The following is a 12,636-nucleotide window of genomic DNA, read 5'->3' as shown; positions in this document are numbered from 1 at the left end:
CATTCAGCGAGTCTGTGTCTTTTGGTAGGAGCATTTTATCTATTTACATTTAAGATAATTATCAATATGTATGTTCCTATTCCCATTTTCTTAATTGTTTTGGTTTTGTTATTGTAGGTCTTTTCCTTCTTTCGTGTTTCCTGCCTAGAGTAGTTCCTTTAGCATTTGTTGTAAAGCTGGTTTTGTGGTGCTGAACTCTGTCAGCTTTTGCTTGTTGGTAAAGCTTTTAATTTCTCCATCAAATCTGAATGAGATCCTTGCTGGGTAGAGTAATCTTGGTTGTAGGTTTTTCTCCTTCACCAATTTAAATATGTCCTGCCAGTTCCTTCTGGCTTGCAGAGTTTCTGCTGAAAGATCAACTGTTAACCTTATGTCCCATAGATTTTGGACAGTTGTGTTTCCATTTTCATTTGTCTCAAGGTATATTTTTATTTCTTCTTTGATTTCTTCACTGACCATTGATTGTTTAGCGTCATGTTGTTTAGTCTCCACGTGTTTGTGTTTTTTCCAGTTTTCTTCTTGGAGTTGATTTCTAGTTTCATAGTGTTGTTGTCAGAAAAGATGATTAATATAATTTGAATCTTCTTATATTTAATGTGACTTGTTTTGTGGCCTAACATGTGATGTATCTGGAGAATGTTCGATGTGTACTTGAAAAGAATGTGTGTTCTGCTGCTTTTTGATGGAATGTTCTATAGGTGTATATATTAAGGTAATCTCATCTAATATGTTAAGGCCAGTGTTTCTTTATTGATTTTCTGTCAGATGATATATCCATTGATGTAACTGAGGTATTATAGTCCCCTACTATTATTGTATTTCTGTCTATTTCTTCAGTTATTTCTGTTAATATTTGCTTTATATATTTAGGTGCTCCTCTGTTGAGTGCATAAATGTTTACAAATGTTATACCATCTTGTTAAATTGACCCCTTTATCATAATTTAATGTCCCTCCTTGTTTTGTTACAGTCTTTGCTTTAAAGTCTATTTTTTCTGATATAAGTACCGCTACCGTGGCTTTCTTTTAATTTCTATTTGCATTGAATACCCTTTTCTATCCTATAACTTTCAGTCTGTGTGTGTCTTTAGATCTGAATTGAGTTTCTTGCAGGCAGCATATATATTGACCTTGTTTTTGTATCCATTCAGCCACTCTATGTCTTCTGATTGGAGCATTAGTTCATTTAAATTTAAAGTGATTATTGATAGGTATTTACTTATAGCTATTTTGTTCATTGTTTGCTGGTTGTTTTTGTAGTTCTTCTCTGTTCTTGTCTTCTCCTCCTGGTTTCTTTCTTTGTGTTTTGGTGGATTCCTTTAGTATGATGTTAGGGTTCCTTAAGAAAGTAAATCTTTTAACCAACAAGAACCTACAGTATAGCACAGGGAACTCTGCCAAATATTCTGTAATAACCCAAATGGGAAAAGAATGTGAAAAAGAATAGATACATGTATATGTATAACTGAATCACTTTGCTGTATACCTGAAATTAACACAACATTGTTGATCAATTATACTCTGATATAAAATTTAAAATTTTTTTAAAAGAGAGTAAATCTTAAAAGTTCTCATCACAAGGAAAAATATGTAACTATGTATAGTGATGGATGTTAACTAGACTTATTATGGTGACCATTTCACAGTATATACAAATATCAAATTATTATTCTGTATACCTGAAATTAGTGTAATGCTTATCTCAATTATATTGTAATAAAAAGGAAGATGACTCTGATTGTCCTCTGGATCTCTTTTAATTGTTTTGCATAATTAGGCCAGACTCATGTCTTCTAGGAACTGTGTAGTTTTCCAGGAAGTGATGCTTGAAGATATCAGAAATCTGGGAAATATGCCATTAGTGGGGAAGGCAGCAGAGTCTCAGCCTTTTCACTTCCCAGTTGTTTGACCTTGAGCAAGATCCTTTACCTCTCTGAGCTTTGGTTTCTTCATTTCTAAAACAAACTTAATATGTCTTCCCTACAGCACACAGTTGTTGTAAGGAATGAAGCATAACAACATGTTATCAGGATTTGCACACAGTTTTTGTAAGGAATGAAGCATAACAACATGTTATCAGGATTTACACTCTTATACTGCAAGTAAACTACCCATTCTGTAGGCCACTAAAATTGTGCCCTAGGACTGGCATCTATGCAGTGCCTGTGATATGTATCTTCTGAAAGCCACCTTTGAAAGGAACAGAATTCAGAGGTCACACTCAGGGATGGTGCAGGCTCAGGTTGGAAAGAGAGGTTGAGTCAGGGGTATGTGTATGGCACCAAATCTCATAAAGGGAATTTTGAATACTGAACACTTAAATTTTGGAATTGGGACAAAATGCTAGTCTATGTTATCCTTTTCTCACCCCACTCAAGATTTTTCTTTCTTCTCCTGTTGTTCCAGGTGCATGATGACTGCAGGAGACGGTTTTCCAAGGAATGCTGGTTTGGAAGTCATCGATCATCAGTCATTCCTCCCACTGCCCTCAGCGACCCCAAAGGTGATGGTGAGTAGCTAAACTTTAATACATTGGGGAATACATTAGGGAGGGAGGGAAGATGCAAAGCCTAGAGAAAAAGACTGCAATTAAATTAATCTGGTCAACCAGTCAAACATTTCTGGGAGTACGAGTCTGCATATGTGTATAGACAGCTCATGTTTTTCTTTAGACTTTTGGGATGGTGAATATTGTTTATGGTGTATATGTATGTGGGCATGTCCTTTGTAGCCTCTGTCAAAATTGTTTCCAAATGATCAGAATTGATTTCAGCTTTTACATGATTTCCAGACAGTAGATAATCCATGAAATAATGTTTTTTGCTTGCTGCTTACTTCATTGCCAAGGAAACGCCAGCATAACTAGGGGGCAAGGATTCCTGTAACCGTTACAACAGTTTTAGAACTAGACACAGCACATGTGTACGTGTGTACACATACGCGTACATACACTCTGAGCGACTCTAGTCTCTTCCAGTTCATTTCCCAACCCCAACACAGATACAGACAGACATTGATACATGGAATGAGCCACTCACACAGTTTTCTGCAGGCAAGCATACTCATATGTCCCCATAATGACATGCACAGACACACATCCCTCACTCAGAGATGCATGCATATATTATTCTCAGAGCTACTCAAATATTTATCCACATAGAGTCACTTACCAGATAGCTGACTAGAGAGAGGATGAGATTGATGACTTGGTAAATAAGAGACACTTGACTGGCTAGGAGAAAGAAGGGCCTAGGGGCAAGATGGGAAAGTATCAAACTAGTCAGCCAAGTCTACTCAGGCTGCTAATGAAAGTCAATGAAGTCTTGAATCTGAGACTTTGCTCAACCCCACAGGGACCTGGGGAAGATGTCTTTGGGCAGACTGAAGGATGGCCGCCTCAGCATCTTATAAATCTCCCCCAAATAGGTGTTAAGGGGCTGCCATCTCTCCTTTGTAATTGGCACAACAGGTTCTGTGTTCTTGTGGAAGTTGGGTTTTTTAGTTTGTTTTTTCCCATCTTATATCATTTCTTATTCTTGTTATAGATCGTCTACTAATAGCATTACTACTTTCTTTGGCTTTCCACCAATGACATATTATTGCTTAGAAGCACCTGTGCTAAGCCATTCTTTTTGTGTAATGTACACAATGCCCCATGAGTTAGCTTTTAGCCTTTCCTTCTAGTCATCTGCAATCTTGATCCAATTGAATGTCACTCTTGAGAGCCCTTCTTTCTATCATGTGTTACTTGACCTGTGGTTTCTTAGGAGTATCTTTTGAAACCTCCATATCTTCTTGACTCTTTCTGGCTTCTTGGCCTAGGCAAATACACTCTTTAATGTCCCCTGTTGGGAAGTCTCACCCATCTTAGAGATGATGAGATCATTAAAGATGATCTGGTCCAACCCTCTGGCCAGGCTAGGGAATCCCTTCTCCAGCATCCAAGGTGGAGGCATCCATTTGATGACTTTCTGAGGAAGCACATGCCATTGCTGATTAGCATTCATTCATTATTTATTCAGTCAACAGACTCTAATTTCTGATGTCTTCTAATTTCCCTTTTTCCTACCCGATCTGCTTGGTAAATTTCTTCTCTCATCCTAGAGGGTGAGAACAACGTCAAACATTGTCTCCTGTTTAAAGGCTTCTGTAATTGCCCCTCCCCATTTCTCCAGACAAATAATTACTTCCTTTGCTGTAAACCCAGAACACATATCTCAGAGCACTTAACACACTATATTATAGTTCGTCACATGTATGTCTCCCACTCCAGACTAAGCTCTTGTATCACTAGCACTTAACTCAAACCCGGATACATGGCATATTCACAGTCAAGATTTGTTACATGAATTCATTAATACATTTACTGAATAATGCATATACATAAGGCTCAGTGATGAACAATGTAGAGAATAAGATATGACTAAGACAGGATCCCTGATTCATATGGGTCAAAACAGTATAATGCAGTATTTGTCAAATGCAAGAATGCCTCAGAATCATCCAGAAGGCTTTTTAAAACACAGATTTCTAGGCCCTATGCCCCTGCCTCAGAGCTTTTGATTCAGTAGATCTGGGTAGGGCACAAGAATTTCCATTTTTTACAGGAAATGATTCTGATACTACTACTCCCGGGAGCATACTCCATCATTTACTAACTGTGTGACCTTGGGCAAGTTACTTAACCTCTCTGTGCCTCATGTATCATTTGTTTTCTGCCAATAGGGAATAAAAGTTATACTCAAGTGCGTTATGAGGGGTAAATTAGTTAGTATCTGTAAAAGAGGATTTTAAAATACAGGAAGGGGAACCGGAAGCCAACCTTATGCTAATTTAGCATCCTTCTGTGGTATGAACTGAACAAATTTGAGAGGGACTCTTGGCTCCTTGGTTTTGGGCACTGTGATTATATTAACGTAGCTCAAAGAAGCACGATCTTTTTTTTTTTTTTTTTTAAAGCTCTTTCAGACTGTTGACTCATCTGGAGCTTAAAGTCAAGTAAATCCCCTAAGCCCTTTTCACGCTTGATGCTGCCAAGCCAAGTTCCTATTGTCTTGTTTTGCTGCAACTTATGTCCTTATGCCTAAAGGCCAAGCTTCACATTTATTCCCTTTTCAGCTTGTTGACTTTGACCTTACTGCCTGTTAAGGTCATTTTTCAATCTTGATTCTGTCATCCAGGTGCTCTCCCTCCCACTTTAGGTACTTCAAAGTTGACAAGCTAGTCTTCCATGTTTTTATTTGAATTGGTTAAAATTGTTGAATAGTACTGGACATTCCCTTACAATTAACATCAGCCTATTCAAAAGCAACCTTATGGACATGATCATTTACCTGGTTATGAATCAACCTAATATCGCTATATTCCAGCCCACAATACCATCCATTTTTGTCACCTTGTTCACAGGATTCGTCTAACATCTTGTTGTTATTTTATGTGGGCCCTGTCACCTCTCTCCCTCACTTACTCCACAGCAGCCATGCTATTCTCTTCACTGTCCACAAACATCCCAGGCAGTCTCCCTTCTCTGGGAGGGTTCTTATTCTTCCTCTTGACCCCCAAAAAACTCTTCCCCCAGATACCTGCATTGCTCACTACCTCATTTCATTCAAATGTCATCTCACCAGAGAAGACATCCCTGGCCACCTGTCTAAAACAACACCCCCTTCAGTCTTCATTCCCCTTTTCCTGCTTTATTTTTCTTCATATCGCATTATTTTCTATATTTATTTGTGTATTTATTTATGGTCTGCATCCTTCCATTAGAATAGAAATTCCACAAGAGCAAAGATCATTTCTATCTTGTCCATCACTGTATATCAGAACATAACAAGGACAGGCACAAAGAATGCCCTCAATACATATATGTTGAATGAATGAATGAATGTCTTAACTACCATTGTGTTAACATATATTTTGTAAAAAAATGTTGAAAAGGGTTAACATGTTCAGGGAGGGTAACTACTTCCAAGCTAGGCTACTGAAGGGACATAGCAGACTCCCCTTGCAGCTATGAGCCCTGGCAAGCCCTGAAGGTTTAGTGTATGACAGGCTAGCTGGCTCAGGAGGTATTCAAGCTCCACTGGCCAGTGAGTAGAAATTGGCCCATAGAGGAAGCTTGCTTTAGATTTTTCCAGGAAAAACAGCCATGAAATCTTCTCAAGTCAGCAGTCTTCCTCTTCAGGCTCCCTTTTACCCAGGCTACAACAAACGGGACACTTCAACTTGCCTCTCTCCCCGTGGCACACACCATTCAGTAGCAAGCCACATGCTTTTTTCCCTTTGCATTTATTTTTGCTGGGGCATCCTTGGCAAGGCACGAGCTCAGAGGTTTGGAGGCTCACAATTTGTCTAGCGTCTCCTATGAGGCCATTGCTCACTGCCTGTCTCCCTGCCAACAAGCTCTATGAGTCAGTATGAGCTGGCAGGCTTTGGCAATTTAGACTGCTATAACTCCACTTCTCTATGGGGAACTTCAGTGTTGGGGATTATTAAAAGCCTCTCTCTTGTCCAGACAATTTCCCTATAGTCTTGTTTCCCCTGATAATTGGTATGATAACTTAGATTGCTCTGCCAGAACTTTAGAGGAGTGATTAAAGCTCCCTGCTTCACTCCACATTGATATGTTCTGTCATTAGGTCCTGGCTGAAAGGCAGCCTTTTCTCCCCATCTCTCCTGACCTTGTATCTTCTCAGTGTTAGAACTGAGCTATCCCAGGCAGAGAGAGGACAAGTTGGGTGTGCTGGTCCTCCTCCTGGGCTTTCAACCTTCTCCTTCTTCAGTTTTCCCTTGACATTTTATTGATCTTTGGTTGTGGCACAAATTTTTTTTATTCCTTGTCTTCCAATACACTGCTGTGTATGAATCTGTCTCCCCAGCTTGAGGGCAAGAACTAGACCCCTAGCAGTATGTAGCATTATGATTGGCATGTAGTAGCTGCTCAGCAAATGTTGGTTACCTGGCAACAGCTGTTGTTGTTTCCTTAAATAAAAGCCCCTTTGGGTTGCATCTAACTTCCCCTCTGTCCCTCAGTCTCAGAGGCACAGGGAAGCTGTGGGAGGTGTTGGATATCTATTATCTTGATTGTGGTGATGGTATCATGGGTGTTTGCATATGTCTGAACTCATTAAATTGTACACATTAACTGTATGCAGTTCTTTGTATATCAATTATACTTCAATAAAGCTGTTTTTTAAAAGTCTTTGCAAAATTTGATGTTAAGTCATGCCTTGCTTCCATCTAAATGGCCCTTTTCTTTTTTTCCCCTTTTCTTTCTGTTGTATGCATTATTAGGCCAATTAGTAGTATCTCCAGATTTCTGGAATCTTGATTGGTCTTCAGCCTGTTCATGCCCCCTTCTCATCTTCATCAACTCCAAAAGCGGCGATCACCAAGGGATCGTCTTCCTCCGGAAATTCAAACAATACCTTAACCCGTCTCAAGTGTTTGACCTTTCGAAGGGTGGACCTGAAGCCGGGTAAGCATGGGGTAAGGGATGTAGTTGCGGGTATAGAAGGGACTCCCCCCTCTACACATTCTAGAGTAGGATAGGCTTCCTGGAATTAGTTCTAGTACCTGGGCAGGAAAGGTCTATTTTCTCAAGTCAGGACACAAACACAACTCCACAGCATCTTGAGTTGGCTGGCTGGAGGACTTTTAGCCCTCTCCCAGAAATCCTTTCAAGCTTATGTCCTGCTCTCAGATTTGCTTCACCTTTTCCAGTTGGAAAAGGTAACTATGTCTCCTGACTTCAGAGGAGGAGGCAAATGGATATTATTTTCCACCATTCCTGTCACTCACTCTTTTTCTTGGGGGCAAGTAGATACATCTCTACTACAGGCCTGTTTTAGAGACCATCTGGCTGTTCAGCCCTGGTTTCTGTGAACCCACTGGCAACTGTGCAAGACATTCTTCCTGGGCCTCAGCAAGTAGATTAGGCTAGGCAACTAGTAACTTCCCGAACAAGGTTGGGCAAAGAAGAGTGTAGGTTGAGGCAAGGCCTGATCTCCAGGACTGTCTGTGGGAGCATTCCCTATGATCTTAGGTACACAGAGAGATAGGGGTTAAGGGAAAGGAAACAGGTAGCCTGATAGCAGGGTGCAGAAGCAGCAGTCCTTAGCTCCTGGCACATTGTTAAGAAAGAGTTGTAAAACTCATCAGCTCATGAAATAACTCCCCTTTCCCCTCTTCCTTCCAGGCTCTGCATGTTCAAGAACTTTGCTCGCTTTCGCATTGTGGTTTGTGGTGGAGACGGCAGCGTGAGCTGGGTCTTATCTCTGATTGATGCCTTTGGATTACAGGAACGGGTGAGTCCCTAGCTAAATTAATTTAGCCATTGCTAAAGAGACTGGCGGTGTGGAGCTGCTTATCCCAAGAAGTCCCTGGTCTTTACTCTCCTTGTCTGTAAAATACACGTTTCCTACTGGTTTCACAGTCAACCTGACTGGCACATTCCCAATCTCAGCCTGCTCACCTATACCATTTTCTGGTTATCTAAAAGTAGGAAGGAAGAAAGAGGAAGTTAGCCAAAAAAAAAAGAGCAGTGATCTATTTCCCAAGCCCCAAAATGAAGATTTGAAGGGGAGGAAAGCAAGAAAAAAATAAGTGGCATCAGGCAGCATTCAGCCCCCAATTCCCTACCCCTCCTGAGGCCACTGAGTTTCTTCCCTGAGTCTCTAGAGTAGCAGAAATGTTCCTCTACCTCTCCCCCCTCTCCGTAAGCAGCCCCCTGCTCTTCTGACTGCAGTAGCTTTGTCTCCTTAAGGCACCTTACCTCTTTGGCCTAGCCTAGATAGAAATTTGTGGCTATATTTCTCTTTTATAAGCATGGCTACAAATATTGTCATATTCCAGCAACGTTTCCCCTTACTGAGTAGGTTCTGTATTGCCAAGAGTGGGACTCAACTCCTTAGGGAAAATTTCACTCAACTTCAAACATCTTCCTATTACACTTCCTAAAATCATAGGTCCCTTATTGCCACTAGTTTTGAGACCATATTTTTTTTCCCAAAAAGCACCCTCTGGGTTCTTTTATGGGTGGATCTTGGTAGGATTGTCTGAAAAGGGTGCCCGGTTTTGTTCTTGCAGTGTCAGCTGGCAGTCATCCCTCTTGGAACCGGTAATGATCTGGCCCGTGTCCTCGGCTGGGGTGCGTTCTGGAACAAAAACAAATCGCCTCTGAACATCCTCAACAGAGTGGAGCAAGCTGGTGTGAGGATTCTAGACAGGTGAGTAGCTGAAAGATCAGGTCATTGTGGCTCTTCCATTCCCTTGCCAGTTACTCCCAGTTACATCATCTCAATCAGGAATGTTCTAAACTCCCTCACACTCAGTGCTTTGTGACCGCCTGGAGGGATGGGATGGGGAGGGTGGGAGGGAAGGAGATGCATGAGGGAAGGGATGTGGGAACAGATGTATATGTATGACTGATTCACTTTGTTATAAAGCAGAAACTAATAAAAAAAATAAAAATAAAAAATAAAAAATAAAAAAAAATAAAAATAAAAAAATAAACTCCCTCACAGAGCTTCATGGCCTTTCTGGCTTCGGTGCAAGGAAATTTGGGGGACCTTGCCTATTAAGAAGCCAGGGTCTACTGTGTATCCTTTAAACATCACTGAAGCCCCTCTTCAAACTAAAAAGATCCTAGAGCAGGAGCCCCCATAAGTAAATTTCAAGGGTTCTATAAACCTCCTTCAAATTGCATAGCTAATTATCCATGTAAGCATATTTTTTCCTTGGGAAAGTTTCCATCTTTCTGTTCTATTCTAGGATAGTATAGAAACTATTCTATAGCTTCATCAGGTACTCAAAGAAACTCAAAAAAAGAGGGCTCATAAACAACTGGCCTGGATTATCTGTGCCCTAGAGAAGAGACAGTATTCCCCTCCAATCTTCTGATAAGAAAGACTTTCTATGTGGGGGCATAGTATTTGATTTATGGCTGCTCATAAGGATAACCTGGGGCGCTTTTTCAAGGTACCAAGCTGGGCCCTACCACAAATATTCTTATTCAGTAGGTCTTGGGTAGAGCCCCGGTATGTGTATTTTACAAAAGCACCTCAGGTGATCTTGGTAGTTACTACTGCTTGAGAAGCACTGCTCTCTGAGAACTCTGTGGTGGAATTCCTTCCATCACACTGACCTTGAGAAGTCATGAAGCAGAGGTCTCTCTTGGGGTATACCTTGAGATCAGGTGACCTGAGATAACTTGGGCAACCCCTACAACTCATCCCTACCCATCACATAAATATTTTGACCCCTTTCATGACATGTGAAGCATTGGTGCCAACCTGTGATGAAACAGAGCCCTAAATATCTGTCTTTAAACTTCATTTCAGATGGAGTGTGATGATCCGTGAGACTCCCAGACAAACCCCATTGCTAAGAGGACAAGTTGAAATGGATGTACCCCGATTTGAGGTAACAACTGCCTAGCTATAATTCAGGCCAACATCTTTATTACACATTGAAATAATAGGCTAAACCCAGAGAGAAGCTTTTGTATAGTCCATGGGCTTGATAAGGATGAGATCATTCAGGATTGGGGACATTTCAATTAGCAGTTATTTACCAAAAACTGTTAGGTGTTGGGGATATAATTCAGTCAGCCATCTACTTATGCATTCACTCAAAATATTTATGGAAAGTATGGATTAACTACAGTGTGTTCCTTCCTCTTCAATTTTTGGAATAGTTTGAGAAGAATATGTATTAACTCTTCTTTGTATGTTTGGTAGAACTCCCCTGTGAAGCCATCCAGTCATGGACTTTGGTTAGTTGGGAGTTTTTTAAATTACAAATTCAGTTTCCCTATTAGTGATCAGTCTGTTCAGATTGTCTATTTCTTCCTGATTCAGTCTTTAAAGATTGTATGTTTCTAGAAATGTGTCTATTTCTTCTAGGTTGTTCAATTTGTTGGCATATAACTGTTCATATTATTCTTTTATGAGTTTTTGAATCTCTGTGGTATTGGTTGTTATGTCTCCTCTTTAATTTCTTATTTTATTTGGGTCCTCTCTCTTTTCTTCTTGGTGAGCCTCACTAAAGGTTTATCAATTTTATCTTTTCAAAGGAACAGATCTTGGTTTCATTGATCTTTTCTATTGTTTTTTTGGTCTCTGTTTTATTTATTTCCTCTCTGATCTTTATTATTTCCTGCCTTCTGATGACTTTGAGCTTTGTTTGCTCTTTTTCTAATTCTTTTAGTTAGTCATATAAGTTGCTTGAGATTTTTCTTGTTTCTTGAGGTAGGCCTGTATCACTGTAAACATCCCTCTTAGAACTGCTTTGCTGCATCCCACAGATTTTGGAATGTTGTATCTCCATTTTCATTTGTATCGAGGTATTTTTGATTTCCTCTTTGATTTCATCATTGTCCCATCATTTTTTTAACATCTTTATTGGAGTATAATTGTTTACAATGGTGTGTTAGTTTCTGCTTTATGACAAAGTGAATCAGCTATACATATACATATATCCCCATATCTCCTCCCTCTTGTGTCTCCCTCCCTCTCACCCTCCCTATCCCACCCCTCTAGGTGATCACAAAGCACTGAGCTGATCTCCCTGTGCTATGTGGCTGCTTCCCACTAGCTATCTATTTTACACTTGGTAATGTATATATGTCCATGCCACTGTCTCACTTCATCCCAGCCTACCCTTCCCACTCCCCGTGTGCTTAAGTCCATTCTCTATGTCTGTGTCTCTATTCCTGTCCTGCCTCTAGGTTCTTCATAACCTTTTCTAATTTTTTTTAGATTCCATATATATGTGTTAGCATACGGTATTTGTTTTTCTCTTTCTGACTTACTTCACTCTGTATGACAGACTCTAGGTCCATCCACATCACTACAAATAACTCAATTTCGTTTCTTTTTATGGCTGAGTAATATTCCATTGTATATATGTGCCACATCTTCTTTATCCATTCATCTGTCGATGGACACTTCGGTTGCTTCCATGTTCTGGCTATTGTAAATAGAGCTGCAGTGAACATTGTGGTACATGACTCTTTTTGAATTATGTCCCATTGGTTTATTTAGTAGCATGTTGTTTAGTCTCCTGTTTGTGTTTTTCCATTTTACTTCCTGTAGTTGATTTCTAGTTTCATACTGTTGTGGTCAGAAAAAATGCTTGATATAATTTCTATCTTCTTAAATTTGTTGAGACTTGTTTTATGGCCTAGCATGTGATCTATCCTGTAGAACATTCCATGTGCAATTGAAAAGAATGTGTATTCTGCTGCTTTTGGATGGAATGTCCTGTAGATAAGTCCAACTGTTCTATTGTGTCATTTAAGACACCATTTCCTTATTGATTTTCTCTCTGGATGATCTGTCCATTAAAATAAGTGAAGTGTTAAAGTCCCCTACAATTTTGTAGTATTGTCAATTTCTCCCTTCATGTTTGTTAATATTTGCTTTATATATTTAGGTGTTCCTGTATTAGGTGTGTATATGATAAAGAGTGTTATATCCTCTTAGTGTATTGATCATTTTATCATAGTATAATACCCTTAATCTTTTGTTATAGACTTTGTTTTAAAGATTATTTTGTCATATATGAATATTACTATCCCCATTTTCTTGTTGTTTCAATTTACATGAAATATCTTTTTCCATCGTCTGACTTTCAG

At 39.7% G+C, this 12,636-nt stretch overlaps 1 protein-coding gene across 2 annotated transcripts in view; it reads left to right on the top strand.

Moving 5' to 3' along the window:
- The window catches only part of DGKK (diacylglycerol kinase kappa), a gene marked incomplete at its 5' end in the record, with an annotated part of 179,181 nt that overhangs the window by 132,648 nt on the left and 33,897 nt on the right, over positions 1–12,636 (top strand). For both annotated transcript variants that reach the window (XM_082608940.1, XM_082608939.1), the window contains 5 exons: positions 2,406–2,508; positions 7,293–7,476; positions 8,197–8,305; positions 9,087–9,226; positions 10,340–10,421. In XM_082608940.1, the coding sequence (XP_082465066.1) occupies positions 2,406–2,508; positions 7,293–7,476; positions 8,197–8,305; positions 9,087–9,226; positions 10,340–10,421 (618 nt within the window). The remainder of the gene's footprint in view (positions 1–2,405; positions 2,509–7,292; positions 7,477–8,196; positions 8,306–9,086; positions 9,227–10,339; positions 10,422–12,636) is intronic.

The sequence above is a fragment of the Mesoplodon mirus genome (assembly GCF_964341445.2).
Source record: "Mesoplodon mirus genome assembly, chromosome: X".
In the NCBI taxonomy this organism is placed as follows: Eukaryota; Metazoa; Chordata; class Mammalia; order Artiodactyla; family Ziphiidae; genus Mesoplodon; species Mesoplodon mirus.
The sequence above is the reverse complement of the archived record's forward strand: the minus strand, read 5'-3'. Positions and strand labels throughout refer to the sequence as shown.